The 23,897-nt window shown below is 32.0% G+C and overlaps 2 protein-coding genes and 1 pseudogene across 3 annotated transcripts; all 3 read left to right on the forward strand.

Moving 5' to 3' along the window:
* Positions 1 to 406: 406 nt before the first annotated feature.
* On the forward strand, positions 407 to 1,542 carry LOC100795557 (ethylene-responsive transcription factor 3). The gene is given in 2 exon segments (NM_001317601.1): positions 407 to 1,205; positions 1,303 to 1,542. A coding segment is annotated over 1 exon segment (639 nt). The 5' UTR covers positions 407 to 546; the 3' UTR covers positions 1,186 to 1,205; positions 1,303 to 1,542.
* Positions 1,543 to 7,783: 6,241 nt separating this feature from the next.
* On the forward strand, positions 7,784 to 17,833 carry LOC100796610 (E3 ubiquitin-protein ligase BRE1-like 2). 2 transcript variants are annotated; one of them, XM_006595774.4, is made up of 19 exons: positions 7,784 to 8,036; positions 8,627 to 8,788; positions 8,997 to 9,090; positions 9,166 to 9,396; positions 9,548 to 9,715; positions 11,160 to 11,353; positions 11,448 to 11,531; positions 11,647 to 11,766; positions 11,872 to 12,058; positions 12,140 to 12,300; positions 13,013 to 13,084; positions 13,398 to 13,474; positions 14,260 to 14,451; positions 15,628 to 15,700; positions 15,781 to 15,867; positions 16,472 to 16,609; positions 16,740 to 16,942; positions 17,191 to 17,353; positions 17,574 to 17,833. In XM_006595774.4, the coding sequence occupies exons 1-19, from the start codon at positions 7,929 to 7,931 to the stop codon at positions 17,703 to 17,705; spliced, it is 2,646 nt and encodes an 881-aa protein (XP_006595837.1). In that variant the 5' UTR covers positions 7,784 to 7,928; the 3' UTR covers positions 17,706 to 17,833. The 2 variants fall into 2 exon arrangements, with proteins under 2 accessions (XP_006595837.1, XP_003545605.1); XM_003545557.5 differs by having other exon boundaries at positions 9,172 to 9,396.
* Positions 17,834 to 18,703: 870 nt separating this feature from the next.
* On the forward strand, positions 18,704 to 21,520 carry LOC106796017 (uncharacterized; annotated as a pseudogene).
* Positions 21,521 to 23,897: the final 2,377 nt, after the last annotated feature.

The raw sequence follows: 23,897 nt of genomic DNA on the forward strand, positions 1-23,897 counted from the left end.
TAAACTACTTTTCATTTGAAGTTTATATCAAACATAAAAAAAATTGTTCACCTCATGAAATAAATAATATTTTTAAGAGAATCTCATGATATAAATAATTAGAATCTACATATTATATTCGAGAAAAAGAAATAAAGGATTTTTTTATACTTATATCGAGATAAAAAGACTGAGTGTGTTTGGATTTTAATTAAAAACCCTTGAACGGAGCTCATCTCAATCCTTTCTCTGGCGAAACTTTTCCGTTTAGTGTGTGCAAATGGATATGTTCACTGAAAATCCAAACACAGACTCGCGAAAGGGGCATAGTCCCCACACAAAGACAAAAAGGGCAATTATGTCATTCCACACACGTATAATCAATCTATTGGAGCAAACGAGGTGAGACCGCATCATGGGACCCCAAACCTAAACGAGGAAAAAAAAAATATGGAAAAGAAACAAGATTAAGAATTGGGGTTTGAAGAAGCCGGTGGTGTCTCCTTGCTTGTTCTCGATCGATCTTGTTATTGTAAAATATAATAACTTTTTTATATCGTGATCAAGATGCGCCGAGGGAGAGCCACCGCCGCCGTCGTGGATCCGACGGCGGAGCAGGCGAAGGAGACGCGGTTCCGCGGCGTCAGGAAGCGGCCGTGGGGGCGATTCGCGGCGGAGATTCGAGATCCGTGGAAGAAGCAGCGCGTGTGGCTGGGGACGTTCGATTCCGCCGAGGATGCCGCGCGGGCTTACGACAAGGCTGCCCGATCCTTCCGCGGGCCCAAGGCCAAGACCAATTTCCCCTCCTTCCCCGGCCCGACGGACCACCACTCCTCGCAGCAGATTCCGCCGCTCTACCAGGCCCACGGGCTTTCCACCAAGTTCGAGCCCGCCCAGGTGAACCGGCCCACCACCAGCGGCATGAGCAGCACCGTGGAGTCCTTCAGCGGGCCTAGGGTTCCCCCCTCCTCCTCCTCCTCTCGCAAGCCCCTTGTGGTTGTTAACCCTATCATCCCTCTCGACGACGACGACGACGATTGCCACAGCGATTGCGACTCTTCTTCCTCCGTCGTCGACGACCAGGACTGCGTCCTCACCTCCTCCTTCCGGCAACCGCTTCCCTTCGATCTAAACCTCCCGCCGCCCGATGCCGCCTACGACGACGACGACGACGACGACGTCCCCGCCACCGCGCTGTGCCTCTGATGAAGAAGAGCCTCTTCTCGGTATAATCATAATTTTCTTGTTGTTGTTGTTGTTGTTGTTGTTGACTATCTCTGGTTTAATTAATTGAAGTTGTTAGATTGTGTTGTGGTGTTGTAGAGTAATATTATAATATAGGCATGGAGATGGATGGATGGATGGAAGGTTGTGTTGTTGTAAGTTATTTGGATCCATAGCATTGGACCTCATCTGGAAAACTGGTTGCTGCTTCTGCTTTCTTCATGGATCTGCTTCTTACCCTTACCCTTACCCCCCAAGTAGAACTTACTCTCTTTTTCTTACTTTTCTGTACAAAAATCATGGCAATCAGATCATAGAATAAATTACATTCTAATCAATTACTCTTTCCCTGCTTGCTTCTTCTTCTTCTTCTTTAATCTGCATTGCATTGGGATTTGGGATTTGGGATTGGGTTTTCAGTGTTGAATTCAGATGCAGATTTGTTTTATTACTTTATCCTAGTTCTTTGCGTTAGTTTCGTGTGCTAGTTAGTCTTATTCTTTGTGATGAAAACTAAAAACTGTTTAAGAATCTAGATTTTTTTTTTCAAGAAATCTTTCGTGTTACGTGCAACGGTAATCACGAATCCACGATCATTTCTTTGGAGATCCATCACATAGTTGATGATGATCTGATATACAGGGTGTGTTCATTGCTAGTTCCGAATTAGTTTTGCTACTTTTTATTCGACTGCGTTTTTTTTTTAAAGGTAAAATATGTTTTTGTTTTCTCAAAATATCTCCCTATTTTATCTGAGTTCCTGTAAAAATTTAACGTGTTTTTAGTCTATGCATTTATAAAAGTGATGTGATTTTAGTTTTTCATCATTTATCAAACACTAAAAATATATGTTTTTTATAAGATTTTGGAATTATAAATATTTTTTCATGGATTGGGATCATAAACATTATTATATATGTTTTTTTTTATAACATGTTGGGGAATTATAAACGTTTTTTTATGGAGTTGGGATCATAAACATTATTATACGGACTAAAACTAAGGTTTTTTTTTTTTTTTTTACATCGTCTGAGGGGGAAAACCGTTTTATTTTTAAGTTTCGATAATCAAACAATAATTTGGAGAAATTATGTAAAAGAAAATAGGACTAGTATACCTAATGGTAGAGACATTCCCTGAAAGATATCGGAAAATTAGGTCTTGTATTAGATATGTAATGATTAGCATGGGTCTTGAATGTTTCATGCCTCAAGGCCACAAAATTTAGATTTTCACATGTGAGAGAATCTCAGACCCTTCATGATTTTGGAAAATCATTTTTTAGTTTAAAATGAATAAATTATTGAACAAAGTTATCTTCGTTTGTGTAATAGAAAGAATGTACGTGTACGGAGGTTCAGGGAGCTATCATCTTTCATGACTGAATATATATATATATATATATATATATATATGAATTTATTTCTGTCTGAAGTATTAGCTAAGGTGAATAATATTTCATTTCATCAAATTTCTGATGTACGTTCAGTTGAGAGTTGTGTCCATAAAATTCAAAGGCATGGTTTGAATGTCAAACTTTTTTTTGCATGGTATTCCAATTTGAACTTGAGATTGATACCTTCTTAATAACCTATTATTGATAAGACAAATAAATGTGAGTTGCCCAAGGAGAATTTTCTGGTCTTCTGATTTGAAATAAGCTTCTTCGGAAATGATTGATTTATAAACAGAAAGTGGATACTATGCTATTTGCTGTCTTTGTAACCGAGTGCTTATAATATTAATACACTAAAGTTTACAATTCTTCTCGGGATTATTAGGGCTAATGTTACCGAAAATGAATGCCGGTAGATGGGACATCATCTCTAAATTTAACATATTTTTAAATATAAAATAAGATACGAAAAACTGTGATTTTTCTCTGTTGATATGGATATTGTTATCTTTTTCTATTATTATAAGCAAAAGAATCCAGCTTTGTAATGATTGTATAAACGGATATCCTTTTACGTCCCCGTGAATAATGATTTTTTTAACAAATACACATATAACTTACAATAAAAACAATAAAGATGGAACAAAAATGATCCTTCATGATTAAAAAAGCATTAGAAAAGCTGGAAATAAAAGAAAAAGAAAAGGAACATACCGTAAAAATATTTCGGAAAGGAAGCATATTTCCATGAATAATTATAATCATACTTTATATCTACATATAGCTGGTTCCACTTTAATTTTTACATACTTAGATTCAGCTACTATATATAGATCAATACATGTGAGGTGATGAATTTGGTGTTCAAGTGCACCGAATAATGTTCTGAATGTGTTTCGCTTCAGATATAACATTAAAAATATAGTTGAAGCAAAATACTACATTACAGTTCACATAATTTATGTGGTATACATTTAATAGAACGGAGTTCGAAAACCCCTACGAAATTCTCCAACAAAAGAGTTCTCTCAGTTAATGGTAGTGCTTTTTATGTTTGACAAATTCTCTCATATCTCGTACGGGGATTTGATGTTTTCTTATACCATTTTTGTTACAATGTTTTTGTGTAGTTTTTCGTTTTTGTCAAAGATTAAATCATTTACGTATTCACAAATAGATTGTGTCAATTTTGAATTTGTTCCGAAAGTAGTTAAATTTTTTAGAAATGATTTTAAGAAACCTGATATGTGTTTAGACTTTAGACTTTAGATATGATATTACCAAAATGGGTATAATATAATAATAGACAATTATTGTAATTAAGGATGAATTAGACAAATTGCTGTGAGAAATTATAAATTAACCCCTTACATTTGCAGCCCAAAGCGATCCTATTGTTGATATGCGAGAACAAGATTTGAACAACAACACTTTGCGTTCAGTTGTGGAATTTCTTGTCAAATTTTACCTAAACACAATCCTCAAAATTACAAAGAGCATTACATGAATGTAAACGAAGGTCTACTAGACCCTACAAACAGTAAACCTAATGGGCACATATCTTGTTTACTAGGTAAAATAAAGCATCTATGTACCCTAATTATGCATGTATGAATTGCATTGTTTGGACAAGGTAGGTTAATTTTCCTTCTTAATCTATTGATGCTATAAACAGATGATTACTTTTTATTTTTTCGCTTGTAATTGTTTTTTGTACTTAAGGTGCCCAAATATGGAATCTTGGAGTGTTTTTAGTGCTTAATGCCAATGTTAATATGATATTCAGGTAGAAGAGTGCACGTGGCTCAATTGTTATATTCGAAATACAAGTGTTGTATGGTACGAATAAAATTCGTATGAAATTGTTTCGAAAAAGAAATGGCTGCAAACTATTGGGTAAATAATGTTAAATTAAGGGTGAGTTTGATAGTACATACTAAAATATAGTACAAGGAAAATAACACATGACAAAGGCTTATTTTTAGGATAATTTTTTGTCCTATATATTATTTGGTGGACAATGGAAATAATTTAGAGAATTTATTAGAATACTTATTTTAATATTAATCATCCCAATACAATTTAGATTATTATTATATCTGTAAAATAATGTATATTTTATTATATGTCCTAATATTATATTATAAAAACCATATTCCCTAGATCCCATTATTATAATTTTCGTCCTAAATTATTTTACATAAACCAAAAAACCAATAAATAAATAAAATAAAATAATAATTTTATAAAATTAATCTTATATTATCATTATTTTATTTATAAATTTGATCATCAATCATTAATATTATAAAATATAAGTAAAAAATAGTTAATACTATATTAAAAAAATAAAATAATATTTATTTTTAAATAAATTATTTTTTCTTGCATGACAGTTATAATAAAATAAAGGAAGTACCAGTTATTACAAATTCAAAGCCACATCTTAAAAAAATAAAACACGCCAGCTTCTCTTTGTCATAGTTATGAGAAAGAGATAGACGGGGTGGGACACGTGGATGGGGGAGAAAAAGTATGGGTGTCATAGTTATTGCTTCTTATTTTTAATACTCCTTTCATTCTAAAATATATAATGTTTAAGGTTTTGTTACGTAAATATTAAGAAGTATAATTAATTTATTTAATTTTAAATAAAATATTCAATAATTTCTTAATATATTATTTATTTTTTTAATTAATGATTCATTTATTCTTTCTATAATTATTCACACTAAATATTTATTAAGAATATTTTTGAAAAAATATATTTAATATAACATTAATTTTGTAAAACTACATATATTTTGGAATAATTTTTTCTTTTAAAATGTCATATATTCTAAAATGAAAGGAATAATATTCAATAGTATAAAATACTACTAATAAAATAACATTATGTATGTTAAAAAATTATGTAACAACTTAGTTTACAGAGTTAAGTGACACATATTATTTTACCTTAACAATTTTTCTTTAGTTCAAATTTGTAACTATTAAATATTTGAAAAAATAATTTTTTGTATATAATAGTCCTAAAATAAATATTGTTTCTCATAAAGAATATTTGTGATTTTAAAAAAATAGAATTATATAACTATTGTTTTTAGATATGTTACAATTATTTTAGTAGTAGTATTAATTAGGTAATGTTAAAATTATATCTTTTTCTGGTTGAAAACATAATTCAATTGACCACATCTCTAAGAAAAAAACAGAACACGTGAATAAACATAATATTGATTGATTGAAAAATCAACTTAATTCAATTGAGAAACTACTCAGAGATCTTTTAAACATAATCTTAAAACATCTACAGACATAACAATAATTAATATTATAAAAAAACTCAAAAATAATAATGTTGAAAATTTTAAAGTCTCAAACACTCTTTAAAATTTTCTAAATAAATGACATGTTGAATTAATTAATTGTAATTATAAAATCAAAATCAATAACATAAACTCATTATTAAAGCTAGAGTCTCGAAAAGGCCGCAAACATTTATCTTTTATATAAATGTAAGTATTGTTTATGTAGGGTAATACAAGTAGAAACTAGAATTAAAAAAAATACAGACTAAACATTAATTTAATTTAATTAACAAATTCATGCAATTTTCTGATAAAAAACAGATTAATGCATTTTTTTTTACCTTCTTTTCATGTTAAAATAAGCTTTGGCACACAAGGTGCCTTCAAAGTAATTTGGTGTCTAACACGATAGTATGAGAAGGCACCTTCAAAGTAATTTGGGAGAATGAGAATTAAAAATAATGGAATCCAATGAAGTAAGAGAAGTGAGGGAGAACAAGCACTCTAGTTTCTAATGTGGTGGGTATGTGGTGCACTTGGAATCAGTAGTTCAATGAAACTTAATTTCAAAATAAAAGTTTTCGTATGTGAAATTATTAAACATAGAATCAAAATATTATTTTGTAATAAATATATTAACTAGTTGTATTTAAATTATTATTCATTATAAAAATTTCAACCTCATAAAATCAATGTTATTCAACAACAAAATTATTTATGATTTTTTAAAAATTATTTTATATAATTTATAAGTAAAAATAATTTTATAGAGTTTAAAAGTAAAAAAAAAACAAAATTGCCGAGTCTTAAGTATCAAGTTGTCATGAATACTTAGAAAAAATATTTATTTTTCATAATGATTCTGCTTAATTTATGATATTATTGATGAAATAATTTAAAATTTAAAATACTTTTTGACACAAAATCTATTTCTATTAAATTATATGAATTTAAGAGTAAAATATGATTTTGGTCTTATACTCTATATCAAACTTAATTTTAGTCCTCAAATTTCAAATGGCTCAATTTGTTCTTATGTTTTTTTAAAAAATATAAATAAGTGCTTAAAAAATTAGGTCTATTTTTAAATTATTACCTAAAATTTATTTTTTGTCAATGACAAGAAATTTTTTTTATTGACATACACACTTGCTTCACTAGCTTTGTCATGGACTGTTCTAATTTATTAAAAAAAACTAAAGTTCTCATTTAGTGTACGACTTCAATGATTTAGAATATAAAATAATTGTGAAAACAATACCATAAAATATGACTTTTTATACTTTAAAAAATAGTCAAAGTAAAATCGTATTTTAAAACATGATTTCTTTAGGTATTTTTAAAACATATCTTATTAATCTTTTGTAATAAATTTAAAAAATATCTTTTTTGCTAATTTAAAAAAATTTACCCTTGAAAGGTAAAAAAAAGCCCACAAAACACATTTGATCCACTTCTATTTGAAAAATAAAAAGAAAGAAAAAAAAACAATAAACAACACCTATTGCCTCTTGGAGGCAATGGATAGTATTCACCTTACAAATAAATCTGGCTTTCGGTATCTCCAATAATTATCTCAAACAACTTTTCTTTTGTTTCTATCTATATATTTGATATATTTGATTTTCCTATAAAAAATCTATATATTTGATTTTCTTAATAATTTATCCATTTCAATTAAAAAAAATTAGATTATAATTCAAATTTAACATATGATTGACATATTTAAAAATATTTTTATATATTTTAATTATAGTATAATTTATAATTTTTAAATTACACAAAATAAATATTTATTTTAAGAATACACATAATAAAAAAATACTATTTTTTTTAAAAATATAAATGCAAAAGTGGTCACAGTGTTCATCACCCTAAACTTTTTTAGTTTGTAAGAGTAGAAGAGCTGTATATTGATTCAATTTCTTGTTTTTCCTTCAGAACTCATAAGAATTGAGCAAGTATTGATTTTGATTACTAATGCTGTGGTGGGTTTTGGTCAAAATTTCAGAATCTTAATGGAAAACTCAGACCACGACGAACCCGAAAAGAAGAGGCCTCATCTCACCTCTGTCTCTTCCCGCACTCCTCGAAACTCCATCAACTCTCCTACCAACAACAAAACTGTAACCCCTTTTTCTCCCTCTACATGATTGTGTATCCATGTGTTTATATATGTTCTTCGTTCTTCTATCTCAATGTTGTCCTGTGTTCCGTTGATGATCTTGTTCTGAATTTTAGTGAAATGTGAAATTGGGTGTGTAATTGGATTCTCTGAGCTTTTTGGTCTCGTGGGCACAAAATGAATTGCCTCTTTAGTTCTGGGGTAGTGTTGTTTTAGATAAAATTTTGATCTTTATGAGAAGGGGGTGGCAGTTTGATTGTGCTTAGTGCCAACTTATTGCTGAGTGCTGACTGGGCTATGAAGAGTAGCAAGGTTCGATTTTGATGTCTTGTGATTCCTTGCATTGTGTCATGCTTTCATGTCATTGAGAGTCTTTCATTTAAAAGATGGATGTATATTTTGAAAATGAAAAATTTAGATGCGCAAGGTTTTTTATGAGCTTTGAGGTGCTTGACTAGAGTTTGTGGTAAAAAAATGTTTGGTTTCTTGTTTATCATCACAACAACTCTTTCTTTGTGGCATAATTTTTTTTTCAATGTTAGTTTTTAATTAGTTTTAATTATGTAACGGGGAATGATATGCTCCCTCCAGGCTGACGCAGGAGTCTTACAGTTCCAGAATCAGCAGCTTGTTCAACAGATAGACATCCAAAAACATGCTTTGCATGATCTTGAAGAAAAAATTAGAGAATTAAAAGGAAAGCAAAGTTCCTATGACGACTTGTTAATTGCATTGAACCAACTCTGGACTCAGGTTATTCTTTGTCATCATGCTTTGGTTTCTTTACCGGCTGCACTCTGTTGGATTTAGTATTTTCCTCTCTTGAAAGTAACACTACTGTATGTAGTGCATGCTTCGGTGGCCTTGTGGGGTGTTGGAGGGTGTGAGGCAATGCGTTTTTTGTCATATTCTTGTAGGATAATATGTTAGCTGGCTTAGTTTTTCTTATTTGTTGTTCTAGTTGGTTGATGATATGATTCTTCTTGGAATACGAGCTGGGAGAGGCAAAGGCAAAGACACATTGCAACATTTGACTGACATTGATAATCCTCAAGGTATACACACGCACAAGTAGTTTTTTTCTTACAGTATAAAGGTAATTCAAGAGACTGACTTGATTTACTCTCTAGGTTCAGTTCCTTTGTGTCCTGCTGAGGATATGTTTCTATGTAGATTAATCCAGAAAGATTCCATTAAAGGAATCAGTGATGATGAGATCATTAGTTATGTTGAGGAGGCCCTTGCTTTGCGTCAGTCATATACAAGGGAGCTGTTGAAACTCCTGAAAGATACCATTGATGATCAGATGGAAAGAGCAGGCAGTATAGCTCAGGTTTTACATGGAGATTTATCTTCTGAAGGTAAAAAACATATGATATGCTATCTGGTTGCTGTATATAGTTTTTGTTAATGGTTGATTTGTTCTTTTTTCTATCTGATATCAATGTTGTAGGATACTTTGAATAAATTTATATAAATGATCTGTTATTGTCACTCATTCTTGGTTTGCAGATGCTATAATCCAAATGTCTAAGATTGATGATATGACGAAAGAGGAGGTAGATAATTTCCGTGAAGTGGTTGATACTCTCCATGCAAAACATAAAGAGTATACAGTTGCTATTCAAAATTCTATTAATGAGTACTCACAAGATCAATCTGAGATTAAACGCCTTGCAGGTCTCCGAAATGCTTCTTTTTCTTTTGTTTAACTACTTCAGTTATTATGAAGTTTAAAATATTAAAAAGTGTTAATTTTAATGATATTGATTATAATATGCTATGATTTAAATGGTACGTGCCATAGTTGAATAAAGGAAGGTTTCCTTGTGCTTAATGATCTTTTTCAGTTAAAGTGGTAATATTATATGATGTATGAATAAATCTCTATTTTGATCACTGAAAAATAGTATCACTCAAGGACTGAATTTGTGTAATACTCTTTCTAGAAATAAATTGAATGTTTTTAAAAAAAATTTGAGGACCAAAATGGGGGCTTATTCTAAGTTTTTTGGAGCATCTCTTATGGCTAAATTGTACATTGAATATCTTTTGCACATTGTTCATCTCTTATTGCTTTGATGATTGATTAGTTTGTTATTTGAAAATATTGTTCATTTGCAACTCCTTGTTTGTAGATTCCTTCTCAATTTCATATCTTTGACATTGCACCAGACTTCATTTTGTAATGCTTTACGAGCTGATTTAATTGATATTTGTTTTTGTAGAGGTTTCTAGGTTTTTCTTGTATTGCTCACAAAAAAAATGGTTAAGCCCAAGTTAAATTAGAAAACCTATTATCTAGTCGATGCTAAGTAGAAGGAGAAGTAAATGTGCCGTGCAGTACTTTGATTAGATCAGCACTCTGCCTTGGGGATAGTCATTAAAAGTTAATGACAAGCTAATGAAGCCATGCAGTTTGGAATGAGCTGGTCTTGTTTTAAAACATTGAAAATTGAAGAAATGTTATTGTTTGGAATGGAATATTTCAAGAAATTAATGTGATTTATAAATGGAGTTTTTTTTTTGTTTGAAAAATTATAAAATTTAAATTTCTTGTTTGGAAAATTATGAAATGGGAATTGATTTGATTTCGAAATCCTTTTTATTTTAGATTTGTATAAATAGAAATTCACTCAATTGGGTTGATTTGAGTGCATATGATTTGATTTTAGTTTTAATTTTAATTGTTGAATATTCCAATGTATATGCACATTTTAAGTTTGATGAATACAAATGCAAGGACAGCTATTTAAAAAAGGTGACTCAATTCATGAGGCTCCCACCAATTGGGGCTTGGGGAGGTAGATGTAGTCTTAACCCTACTAGCAGATAGGCTGTTTCCAGGATTTGAACCAGTGACTGGTCATAAGGCAGCAACCTTACTGTTGTGCCAAGGTTTTGTATTGTGCTGAGTAGGGAGAGAATTGTAATTATGCAAGTGCATAATTCAGTAATTTAGGAAAACTATCAGGATGAGTTAAGTTACAGTGATTATAATTGGTCTGGTTAGAATTAGTTAGGAATAGATATGACCAGAGGTAATGTCCTTAGATTTATGCAGAGATTTTTGGTATAATTTTTGGCATAATTGTCACCTGTGAGTGTCTTGTCATATGTAAAGGTGAGCTTGATGAGATTGTGGCTGAACTAGAAGAGAGTAGAAGAAAACTAGTCAATCTGGAAATGCAAAAGGATGCAGCAATAGGAATGAATTCCCCCAAAGCAGATGCAGTGAATGGAAACCTGTCCCCTGAAAACATTGCTGACAGGACCATGGGTTTGCGTGAGTTGAAGGATTCAATTGAGGAAGCAAAGGTTTTTGTTGTGTGATTATCTTTCTCTCTGTATCTGTAATTCATTTTTCCTTGTTATCTATCTAATGAAGATATATGATTGCTTAATGTCATAGATAGTGGATGCTGATCGTCTTTCTGAGCTTCAAGATGCACAAGAAGACAATCAGACCTTGACGAAGCAGTTCCAAGATCTTCAGGTTTGTAAGTTTGGATTATCTAATATAATGGTCTAGTAATATTTTCTCGAATTGTTAAGATGCATTTGTTATAGAGTTCATGTAAAAGTTTATTTTCTTCTGTGTTTATTTCCAGAATGAACTGAAAGATGATAAGTATGTGCGCACTTCTCGAATATACTCTTTGGCTAATGATCAGCTTCAACATTGGATGACTGAATTGGCCCGATATAAAACATCGGTAGAATCTCTGCAGGTTAACAATGATTTCCCTTTTCCCCTTTAGTAGTGTAATAGTCTGGTTTTAATTTAATATTTGTCATTTCCCCCTTTACATTTTTTATTCTAAATGCTATTTTAGGCTGGCAGTGTTCATGTTGCAAAATGGGAGAATGAACTAAATTTGAAATTGGAGTCTGCTGATAGTGCAAGGCAGATCCTTGGCAATTCTGACCATAGGATTGATGACCTAGAGCTTCAGTTGCAGAAGTGTATTATTGAAAAGAATGATCTTGAAATTAAAATGGAAGAAGCTAAACAGGATACTGGTCAGCATATAACTTGTTCTGTGTTTAGACTTGTGGTGCATGTGATTGGATCCCAGTTTCTTACATCATTAAATGTTTCAGGGAGAAAAGATATCAAATCTGAGTTTCATGTTATGGCTTCAGCTTTATCTAAAGAAATGGGAATGATGGAAGGTCAATTAAAGCGATGGAAAGATGCAGCTCATGAGGCTGTATCATTACGTGAGAAAGCACATTCACTAAGAGAAGCATTGAGCACGAAGGTTGATCTAATATAATTTTCCCTTTCATTTTCTTTCCCACTTATTTTGTGATAGGTCTTCCACAGAAATTTATCTAGTTAGATTGAGTCTATACAACGGATTGTCACTTTTACAAGGAATTGGGCTTTCATGAGAGCACAAGTCTTTAGCCATCTTAATTTTTGTTGTAAAATGTCAAGAAATGATTCACTAAAATGCTAATCTGTTGGGAAAAAAGGCAAGAATGGTTTTAAAATATATCTCTAGCATGCCCTGACAAGTAAAAGCTCTTTTAACTTTGTTGACAATGTAAAATGACATTATTGAATCCAACAAATATATGCTTCAAAGTTGGTAATTGTTCCTATAGACATTGAACTCCAAGTGTCCATTTCTTTGTTTAATGAAACTGACATAATTCTGTATTCATGTTAAATTATAGAAAGTCAATGAGAAACTTCCAATTTGATACAAGTTAACAAAAACTGTCCACTGCTGTTGTAATAAATCATGGTTATTGGATAAATCACTGGTTAGTATGTGATAAAATGTGGTCGTGGATCAAATTGGAAATATATATTTTTTTTTTTACTAACACCATTTTGAATTTAGTGACATGAGTAGTCATGTTGGTTGGAACGTGCTGAAATAGGCCAAAGGTTTTGCCATTGAACACAAACAATGTATACCTTTTTTAGCATTAAGGTTTTTTAATTACTTTGTTTTGAAGCAGACAAGTGAACTTAAGAGCCTTGCAAACAAATGTGCTGAACAGGTTTTGGAAATCAAGTCTTTAAAAACATTGGTAAGTCTTCTCTTGGCTTTACCTCTGTGTCTTTCTTGATCTATAGGTATTTTCTTCTTCAATTACCTCTGTTGTATAGCAGTAACACTTCTCAGTTGTCTTGTTTGGGTTTAAGTTTGATAGATGCCACTTATCTATTACTTTCTGAATCTTGAGTATGTCTTGTTTGAGTTTTGTCTTTTACTTGTATCATGCATGTGCATATGCATCTTTGCTTTCTAAAATCATCTAGCATTATTTGATTGTGATTTTAGAGGTCTTCTTGATTGTCTAAACTAATTTTCAAATAGTTAATTACAATATTTTGGTGCAGACTGAAAAGTTACAGAAGGAGAATCAGGAATTAGAGTTTGTTCTGGATATGCATGGCCTGGAGAATTATGATAAAAGGTATGCTGATTGGAAGTTGTTAAGTGTTGGCAATAATTTCATGTAGTTAAATTTATGAGGTAAAATTTCTTATAAAGTATATCTCATACATCATAGTGTGGTGATTTTTGCACATACTGTTGGAAATAATATTAGTTAATGCACTTAGAAACTAGTATGTTCATGTATCACATGATAAAATGCATTTACTTTACTGTTCATGGGTATTAGTGTCTGAGGAGTAGCACTCAGTATCAGCCTAGGAACTAAGTTTCCACTGACCACCAATTATTTGATGCCAAGTTATGTGATGATTGAGTGCAGGGAGACTACCATTGGTCTCTCTTTTGGGGCAGTCCATTGAACTTTCATTGTTGGTTCATTATCTCTCCTACACTACATGCTATGATATTTGAAAGAAGGCTCAAAGTGTCTATTCTATGACATGATTGACATCTCAATGGAGACTTTTATCAACTGTCTCATATGTCTCCCCAGTCCAGGGGGAAGAGGGGTAGTGGATACTAAGCAAGCCCATAATCTTCTCTGTGTGTCTCTCTACATATTCATGTATCCTTTGTATAGTTTAATCAATCAGAAATATATGTAGTTTTTAGTCTTTTCCTTTGGTCTCAAGTGTTTCTGTTCATGGTGCACAACTTGTGAGGTTTTAGTGTTAAATTTAACATAAGATAAACATTTAGTTGTACTTGGTAACCAACTAGAGAATTTATTTTGCATTCAACTCAATTTTATTCTCATCTGTATACTTGGATGATTTGATCTTTTTAAAACTTGAATTTCAGATATTCGGAAGTAAGAGAATCTGAAAGTAAAGCTCACTCTCAAGCTGAAATGCTGAAAAATGCTTTAGATGAGCATAGCCTAGAGTTGAGAGTAAAAGCTGCTAATGAAGCTGAAGCTGCTTGTGAACAAAGGCTTTCTGCCGCAGAAGCTGAAATAGAGGACTTGAGGTCCAAGCTGGATGCATCTGAGAGGTTGGTGTTTAGGTGTACTTCTACATTGATTTTGATTTTGCTTCATGGACAAACTTGTGTAGTGTCTCTTGTTTTTTCTAACCTTATAAATATTTGTGTTTGTTTATTTTGGGAGAAAAGTTTCTGGTGATGAGGAGTGGGGAAGGTAGAATGGCTAAAGTTTATATAGAGTTGTTGAAGGATTTTCTCTTTTGGCCAATATACTAGCTGCTTTACATTTATGACGGCATACCTGGGAGAATGTGTTAGGCTATTTGCATGAGCCCCTTTTGAGTTTTATCATGGAGTGAATTTGAGGCATGAAATTTCTGAAATGAAACAATATTTATTTCATTGGTACCATTAGTTCGTTTGGGATATTTGCAAAAAAATATGCTACATCATGTTATTTGGCAAAGGTCAGAACTGCAGTTACACTATGCCTTTTAAAATGAGAATAAATATAAATATTACAGTTGTAGGTATATGAGGAGGATGGAAACACGTTGAGGACTAAAGGTTTAATTGAGGAGCTAAGTATTAACATGTATTTATGGAAGAATAAATATTTTAAATTAAATTTTGGAGAAACAACTCTGAACATAAGCATACATAATTATATTATAAACCTGATTGACATGTCTGTAATCCTTGTAACATTTTGTTGGGCAAAAATAACTAAACTTAGATTTTGTATACCTCATTAATCAATTATTCCAAAAACTAAATAGCATATAAATATACAGGCCCTTCTTACCTTGGGATGGAATTTAATTTTAATTTTTTAAAAATGGGGGTTGCAATGACCAAACTCTAGGCTACTTGGTCAGAGAGGCTCTGATACCATGTCATTAACCAATTAACCTAAAAGCTTAAGATGTTAAGTGAAGATACAAAAATGGTTTTATACTTTTGTTCTTTAACATATACAGTTTTAATGAAAATAAAAAATTGATTTTGAAACATTTATAACTCAAAAGAATGTCTTAACAGAGTTCTTTTTATTTGTTATATCAGTTGTTTGATACTGTGATTTCGGTATACTTGCTTGTATTGCTTTGTGAGATAGAAAAGTAAAATGTTTTTTCTCTCTTTTTTTAGCATTTTGATTGTTGTATTCATATGAAAGGAATAAATGTTGTACAATCTGGCTTTTCTATTAATCTGTTGATACATGTTTTATCTTTCCGTGTTCAGGGATATTTTGGAGCTGACTGAGGCTGTTAAAGTTAAAGATGCTGAGGCAGAGGCATATATATCTGAAATTGAGGTATGCTATCTGACTTTTTCTTCCCCTTCATACTCTAACTCTTATTTCTTGTAATATAATTATTGATTGCTTTGGTGCAGACTATTGGTCAAGCATATGAAGATATGCAGACACAGAACCAAAATCTGTTGAACCAGGTGATCGAGAGGGATGACTATAATATTAAGGTATGTCTTACTTTTATCTTTACTAAACACTGCCTTGTTATTATCTTCACCATCTTTCCGTGCACTACAGTAATGCTTAGGTTATTTTCCTGGCTTTTGCTAATCTGCTTGATGAAAAACACATGCTTCAACTTTGTAGCTAATATAAATTAGAAATATATGTTAATATTTTGAAGAATTGGTTATGTATGAATTGATCTGAAAAAATTTGCATATCTGGTTAATGTATAAAAAAATCATTTTAGAAGTGTCAAACTAATAAAGAGGATTTATATAAATTATGGTGAATCTTACAAGATTGAATCAAATTAGGAAGGTTTTTGGAGAACTGGTGGGAAGCATCTCCTAGAATCAACTCTGGATCAACCTAGAAATTTGGGATAATTGATTTCAGAGAAATACCAAGACAAATCAATTCTCTCAAATACCATGAATTTTTGCTGTAGGAATTGATTTTGGAAGGACAAAATCTCACTCTAAACAGGAACTTAATATGCACTGAATGTTGTGCTATTTACTGAAAGCAAGTGCATTTGTTCTTAAATAATTGGACTTTTGGTTTGTGATACCACTTTTTTTTTATAATATTGCAATCTTAATGCAGCTTGTATCAGATAGTGTGAAGACAAAACAGGCGCACAACACTTTAATGTCCCAGAAGCAGGCCTTAGCTAAGCAACTTCAACAAATCAATACATCAATAGAAAATTCAAAGACGAGGATTACACACAGTGAAGAGCAGGTCAAACCTGCACTGCTGTCTGACCCCTCTCTCCCCTGGCCCCTTTATTTTCTAATTTATTTTGATTTTACGCCGAACGAATTTGCTGCTGCAGCTGCTTACTGTTTAAACAAAAATTTGAATCCTGTAGATGAAAGCTATTCTATCCGATGCCATTAAATGTAACCAAGAAGAAAAACACCTTGCAGTCACCCTGGAATTTGCAAAATGGGAATTGGCTGATGCCGAGAAGGAATTGAAGTTGCTCAAGTCTGCTGTTTCCTCTTCAGAGAAAGAATACGATCAAATTCAGAAAGATACGGAAGCTATTGAAATGGAATTGGAGAGTGAAAGGTATTTTTTTTTTTTCTAAGGAGGTTGATTCTGTGTCAAATTTGGACCAGGGATAGGATTTTAAACAAGGGTTTTTACATCTGCACCAAGCAACTCGCTGATACAATTTTAATTCTAATGATGACCTAGAGATTTAAAATCTCAAGTTTTGTGAAAATGATGAATTAGTAATGTTGGTTAGGTGTTGAATAAGCAATGAATCGCAAAAGTAGTTTTGGAACTCAAGAATCTTGGTATATGTTGTGCAGGAGTTTACGGAAGAAGCTTGAGGAAGAACTAAGAGAATTGAACTGCAAAATTGATGAGCTGACTTCTGAAACTGGAGAAACCACGATACAAAAACTCGAAAAAGAAATAAGGATTTGCAAGAACATGATCAAGTGTACTGTCTGTACTGATCGTCCAAAGGAGGTAACCACAAGCCAACTTATCCAATTACATACACTTTCTTGCTTTCACATTGTAGTTATATGACTTGTGCCATGTATCATGATTTTTTTGAAATGGAGAAAATACAAAGCTAATTTGACATCCTTTCTTGGACTTGCACTGCATGGTTATACGTAGTAGTATCTAGAATAGAATATATTGCAACAGAAACACCTAAAAGTTTGATGTGTGTATTTGGCAGGTTGTGATTGTCAAGTGCTATCATCTGTTCTGCAATCCATGCATTCAGAGAAATCTAGAGCTTCGGCACCGCAAATGTCCTGCATGTGGAACAGCATTTGGACAGAGTGATGTCCGCTTTGTAAAAATATGAGACAAATGTTAAGATAGACAACTTGTAGATAGGTGGTGATTGTAATGTTTTGGATCCTGATCATAGTTTCAAACAAGCATTCCTACCCGAAAGAAACCTATGCATTAGAGAAATCAGTATTGGTTGCACTTGTTTGTGTATCATCTCATACTCCCTCCCCCACACTTTTGGGTCTTGACTAATCTAAAGTCAACTTGGATGTACTTATTCACCGAGACAACTTTTTCAAGTTTCAATTTTAAACCTGAAATCTAGTTTAGAAGAAACTGAGCTCATTGTCAATGTCTCTACAGCAAGAGAATTTACACGCTAAATTAATCACTAAAATTATGATTAATTTAGATTTTGAAATTAAACAATGTCATTTTAATCTTTAGAATTTTTAACTGACAGTCATTTCGGTGTTTGACAGTACTAAACGATGATTTTTTTTTGAAATGACAACTAATTTTTTTTATATATTAACAATGATAGTTTTAAATCAATCAAAAATTATTGTTATTATAATTTTTAAGGTTAATATAAAAACAAAAAATTTATTTTACATAATAGTTTATTATTAGTTGATAATATTAAATACTTCTCCATTATCAGTGTATATACTTATTAAAATTGAGATATTCATAACTAAATGAATCAAAAGTTATAATTGAATGAACTAATCTGATGTATCATTAATCCTTAGGCATATACTGATAGTATAAAATAGTTTTATACTAAAATTTAATCATAATTTATCATTTTAATTATGTTAAGATAATTATTTTAATAGACAACAAGCTTGTTATAATCATTTTTCTTGTTATAATTCTTTTTCTTTGAATTTCCAAGAGGGGAGTTGTTATTATCATTTTTCTTGGCAATTGCTCTTGGCCCCTCCTAAGGGGCTCGGACTTTTTAATTTCAAAAACACCCTTTCTATGGAATCACGATTCTGTTACCAATTAGTTTTCACCTCTCCTCCCCCCTATAAATAATGAAATTGTGATTCCATTGAACAAAATGCACAATGGAATCATGATTCTGTAGAGCGCTGGTTTTTGCCTCTATTATCACAATGGAACCATGATTCCCTTATATTTTGTGGCACCCCCTTAAGACAACAGAATCACTCACGGTTCTATGTTACCAAATATCCTTGCGAAAATGTGATTCCATTTATGGCAGAGGAGTGCACAGCGATGGATGTGCATGGCAGCATGGTGATGGTGGCGGTGCAATGTGGAGGAGATGGGATAGGGTAGTGGCGCAGTGCAGAGGTGGTCGATGAAGATGATGGTTGCGCGACTATGGTGGGGGGTTGGGTGAGAAGAAGGTGGGATGATAGGGGAAGAGGAGGAGACCAATAGTAGATCCCTTATAGAAGTAATAGTCCAATTAGTTAGTTCATATTTTGGGTGAAATAGGCCAAAGCCCAAAAGTCCATTATTACTAATTTGCAGTTTTTTTTTTTTTAAAAAATATAATTTGGGGGAGATGAATTGAATTGGGAAAGAAGTAAGCGGTTTTCCCTGGCAATATGATACGAAATGCAGCGATTAAGGAGTTCCTTAAAAAAAAGTATCTCAATTCACGGGCTGCCATTGAAGATACTTATTTTTCCACCAAGGTATTCGTTTGGTCCTATGTTTCTGTTTATGATTCCTTGATCTCATGTCATGAATTTGTGTTTTTATAGGATACTTTTGAGAGACATCGCGTGGTTTTCACCGTTGGAACTTCCATTGCTTCCGTTGCCACTGCTTGGTTCGGTCCGTGTTTCTCTTCTCTCTGTTTGCATACCATTAACAACCCACCCCTCACTCACTCTTTTTTATTTCTCAGGTTATTCCTTGCGCCATTTACATGACATCAAAGTTGATCAAAGGCTTCAATCTATCGAAAATTCTGTCTGTATCCATCTATCTACATCTCTTTCCTTTTACTCTTGTTTTCCCTTTCTCTTGCTTCATCTAAATATGCATTCTGTAGATGAAAAACAATTCCAATCTCCAACATTCCCAAATCAAAGACATTGTCGCGGGTTCCGCTTCCGGAGCTTTTAGTATCCCTGCTTGTGTTGCCACTGCTGGAACCTCCTTAATCATCGGGTTTGCTCCCACACTTACTTGCAAACAACATGCTCGCTCTGCTCCTTAACATATAGTTAGTTCTATTTCAGGAGATATTACTTGCTAGCTAGCATTGATATCATTGGTGTAATTGAAAAATAAAGAGAGAAAGCATTCACTGATTTTGTGGAACATAAACAAAAAGTATGACTCTTGATGGTTGGAAAATTTCTATAGTGAAATGCAAAAAACTTGAAAGGTTATAGTATGCCATGGTTAATAGGGCTTTGGTTTCTGTATGATTAGAATGTTTTGATGATAAACTACACGCCTTAAGTTAATTATTAGTTAGATAAGTTTAATTGTGTATAACTATAAGTTATTATAGTGGAAAGTCTTGCCCTGACTCATCCATTGGCTCTAAATCTCTTGTTCAGATCATTGTGATTCTTTCCTTAGTGATTGAATTTACCATTCTGACATAACACTCAAATAATTCTGCTGTCCCAAAACGCGCTTTGGGTTCTTCTTCACACCTACAGTTAAATATATGGCCCCCACATTCAGCAAGTTTACGTACCATGCTGCTGCCCTTGTCGACAAACCCCCGTCCTATTTATCTATTTTGGGATTTTTCTAGGATTGTTGTTTTATGTTATGAACTTGGGAAACATGGGACAGGACATTGATTTGTGTGTAGAGGTAGAGGGACTGTGAGCAAGGTAATAAATACTGAGAGGAGGAATGCGGATGACAGAACTAAAAGTTTACACGAATGGTTTCACGAAGTACAACTTTTTATTTCATATACTAATGGTTTCATAAATTTTTTAGGATGACAAAAATAATCAATCAATCAATGGCGAAGATTAATATCGGGTGTAGTTTTGCAAATAGAGAAGAAATTTGGGAGTGGTAGGAAAAATGGGAGGGGGTGGGGGTATAATGTGTCACTCTCTCCCTTAAACTCTTACACATTTCATTTCTTATCTCTGGTTCCTGTTTTCTCAAATATATATCATTCCTCAATATGGTTGTTTCATAGTTTGAAATATAGGACAGTACTGGTATGATGTCAAACTTATTTGATTTCATATTGGGTTGGCATAATACATGTTTGACATGAACAAGTTTCCTCTGTCAAATGTGTTTTTACTTCATAAGCCATGCACATTGACTTTTATTTTCTTTTGATATTTTGCATTCGGTGGGTTTAAACATTTTAATTTCCTTTTAGTTATAAGTTCTCACTTTAGCTTATATACAGGTATGCCTTAGGATGGAGAGGTGGAATCTGGTATGCAACTAAGAAGTTCCGAAAGGAGCAGATGAAAATGCTAGGACAGATTACACCTAAAAGATGGCAATTGCTTGGGAAGATAAAGCCTAGAGGGTTTCAATTCCAGTTCCTTAGAAGGAAACTTACAAGATTCAAAGTGTCTGACACTGCCACAAAAAATCTGAAACGAGTATAAAGGGTGTTTCTACCGCACATATTGCTGTAAAATCCGATTAGTATACTACTATAAATGGTTCTTTCAAGCACCAATATTGATAGAGATGGCTGCGGATACTGGATTAGGCTTTCAATTAGACAAACAGAGTAGCAACTTAGTTATTATCAATTATCATCAAATTTTTCTCTGATATTTTATTTTGGCCTGCAGTTGCTCGCCCTTCATAAATTCTTCATCCCTCATGGGAGGAGTGCCTTAGAAACTTATGTTCTGTTTTGATCAATTTATAATGGAGGAAATTCTGAAATACACACCCTTTAATTTTGGGGACTGGCAAATAGATCTCTCTCTTTTCACTTTTTGTTAATTGACTTCAATTCAATTTAAACTTTTCTGAATAGTAAATTTGTGTTGCATGGGGAATAAACAAGTTCTTAATAGTGGAATTTTAACAACAAAATTTTCCATCAAGATAATAATTTAAGATGAGTGATAGGAACATACTTTCTAATACTTTGTTTCCAATATTCCCTCTCCTATTAGTTGAATTCACGAGGATTCCAGTAGCTTGGGAATGAGACTCACCATGAGATAAAAGATCCAAATATTTAGTGAGACTGCAATTAATTTTACATATTAGAAAATAAAATATTGAAAAGTGTGTTGGTAGCATTTCTTATAATTTAGTAGAATTAATCATTAGTGTGAGATTGAAGAAAAAATATATGGCCAAGATTACCTTTAAAACATGATAATTAAAATCAGTTTCTCATATTTGTCACAATGTCATTTGATATGTTCCTATTAAACCAATTTTTTTTACGTAATAATGATTTCAGTTTTTTTATGAGTGGTAAAGTTATCTTTAACAATGTACAATGGTTGAACACTAAAAAGAAGTAATTCAATATTCTAAGAGGATTTTTTTATAAAGATGAAAATTTTCTAGAATCAACGTCTCCACTTGAAAAGCTTTCTTCTAATGCTTACATAATTCACCCAAATAAGCAACCTTTTAGAGATTCAGGAAATTACAGCTGATGAATTTGATGTTAATTTATAAGATAATGACTAAGAAAGCATCCCCAAGATGGTTAAATCAAAGAGATGAAATGCACATAACATCTAAAATGTGTCAATACCAATGCTACGTTAAAAATTATCCATTTTAAAGATAGATATCAAGTTTTTTTTCAGTTCAAAATTGCGTAAAAAGGTATATGTTTGATATTTTATACTATATTTTATTGTTAATTGTTATGTAAGCAAATTCTGTTGTATTAACGTTAAGTTTTTACTTATCTTTTCATCTCCCAATTTTTAATTCCTTTCGTTGTCCATTAAATAAACAAACGTCAGCGGTGCGTTAGTCACATTATTTCTAGCCTTTTTACTTCTTGATTTTTTTTAATTATCTAGTGGTGAATATCTATTAAACCAACAAAAATAAAATGTGACATAATTCGCAAATAACTCTTGCCCTAAACTTATGATCAGGATTTTGAAGAATTTGTCTATAGCTCCCATTTGGAATATCTGAATTCACCCAAAAAAATCCCTTAATTTTCCTTACTCTTCTATTAAATTATTCTCTTCATACTCTTGGTTTTAATTGAGAAATGAAAACTCCAAACAACTTGAAGTACAAACAGTGAAAATATCATTTGAATAACTTAAATTTATATATGAATTAATTTATAACATAAATAAATTACGAGCTCTGAATCAATAAAACTGAGAATATTGATTCCTGAAAAAATAAATCAATATTTGAAAAAAATATTATTAATTTTTATATATGAAAAAAATTTCATTATCACCTAATCATAAATAGAGAAATCTTTATTATTTAGCCACATAAGCAATTTGTCCATTATCTTCGTCTTGTATCCCATGGTTATTCATCTGTTTTGAACTTAATCAACCTTCACCACCAACATAGATCTTTTCTCTTCTTTCCATTTTAATTATTGGTTACTTAGTATCAATTATTATAACTTCAGCCACTAAATCCTCATTACTTACTCAAAGGAACGAGTAATAGTAATTCAATTCTCACCATCCCATATTATCTTATTACTAATTGCAAACTTGAATGTGTATTATATATTTATTTAAATTAATCATTTATATTTCAACAATAATTTTAAATATTGTCCTATTAATCTGCTATAGAGCTCATTAAAATTGACAAATATTACTAACAAACTAACAACCTGCTAGTATACCTAACAAGCTAATTACTCCTAACAATATGAAAAATATCAGTACAATGTATTGGATACTTATTAATTAAGCTAATTTGTTAATTTATCATAAGTGTGAATACATCTGTAAAATGCCATGCGTCTATAATAAGCAAGACTTCCAGTGTGTTTGTACAATACCTAATTTAGTTATTTGGAAGCAAGACTTGGGTATGGTTTGTGGGACAAAACAACTTAGAGCAACTATTGCATAATATTTTCTTGAAGGCACATGTTTTTGCTTTTTATATATGAGCCACATTGGTCTGGTCAGGAGTCACCCCTGCGGTGAAAAACCATCCACACATTTCTTTCAAATTTAAAGAACCGTGGCAACAAAATCCAAAATCTTACAATTTCTTTTTTGGTATTAAAAATCTTATGATTTAATAGTGGCTCCTTGGTAGACCCCACAAATACTTTTGTTTAAACTACTGT

Source organism: Glycine max, chromosome 14 (assembly GCF_000004515.6).
Source record: "Glycine max cultivar Williams 82 chromosome 14, Glycine_max_v4.0, whole genome shotgun sequence".
Classification (NCBI taxonomy): domain Eukaryota; kingdom Viridiplantae; phylum Streptophyta; class Magnoliopsida; order Fabales; family Fabaceae; genus Glycine; species Glycine max.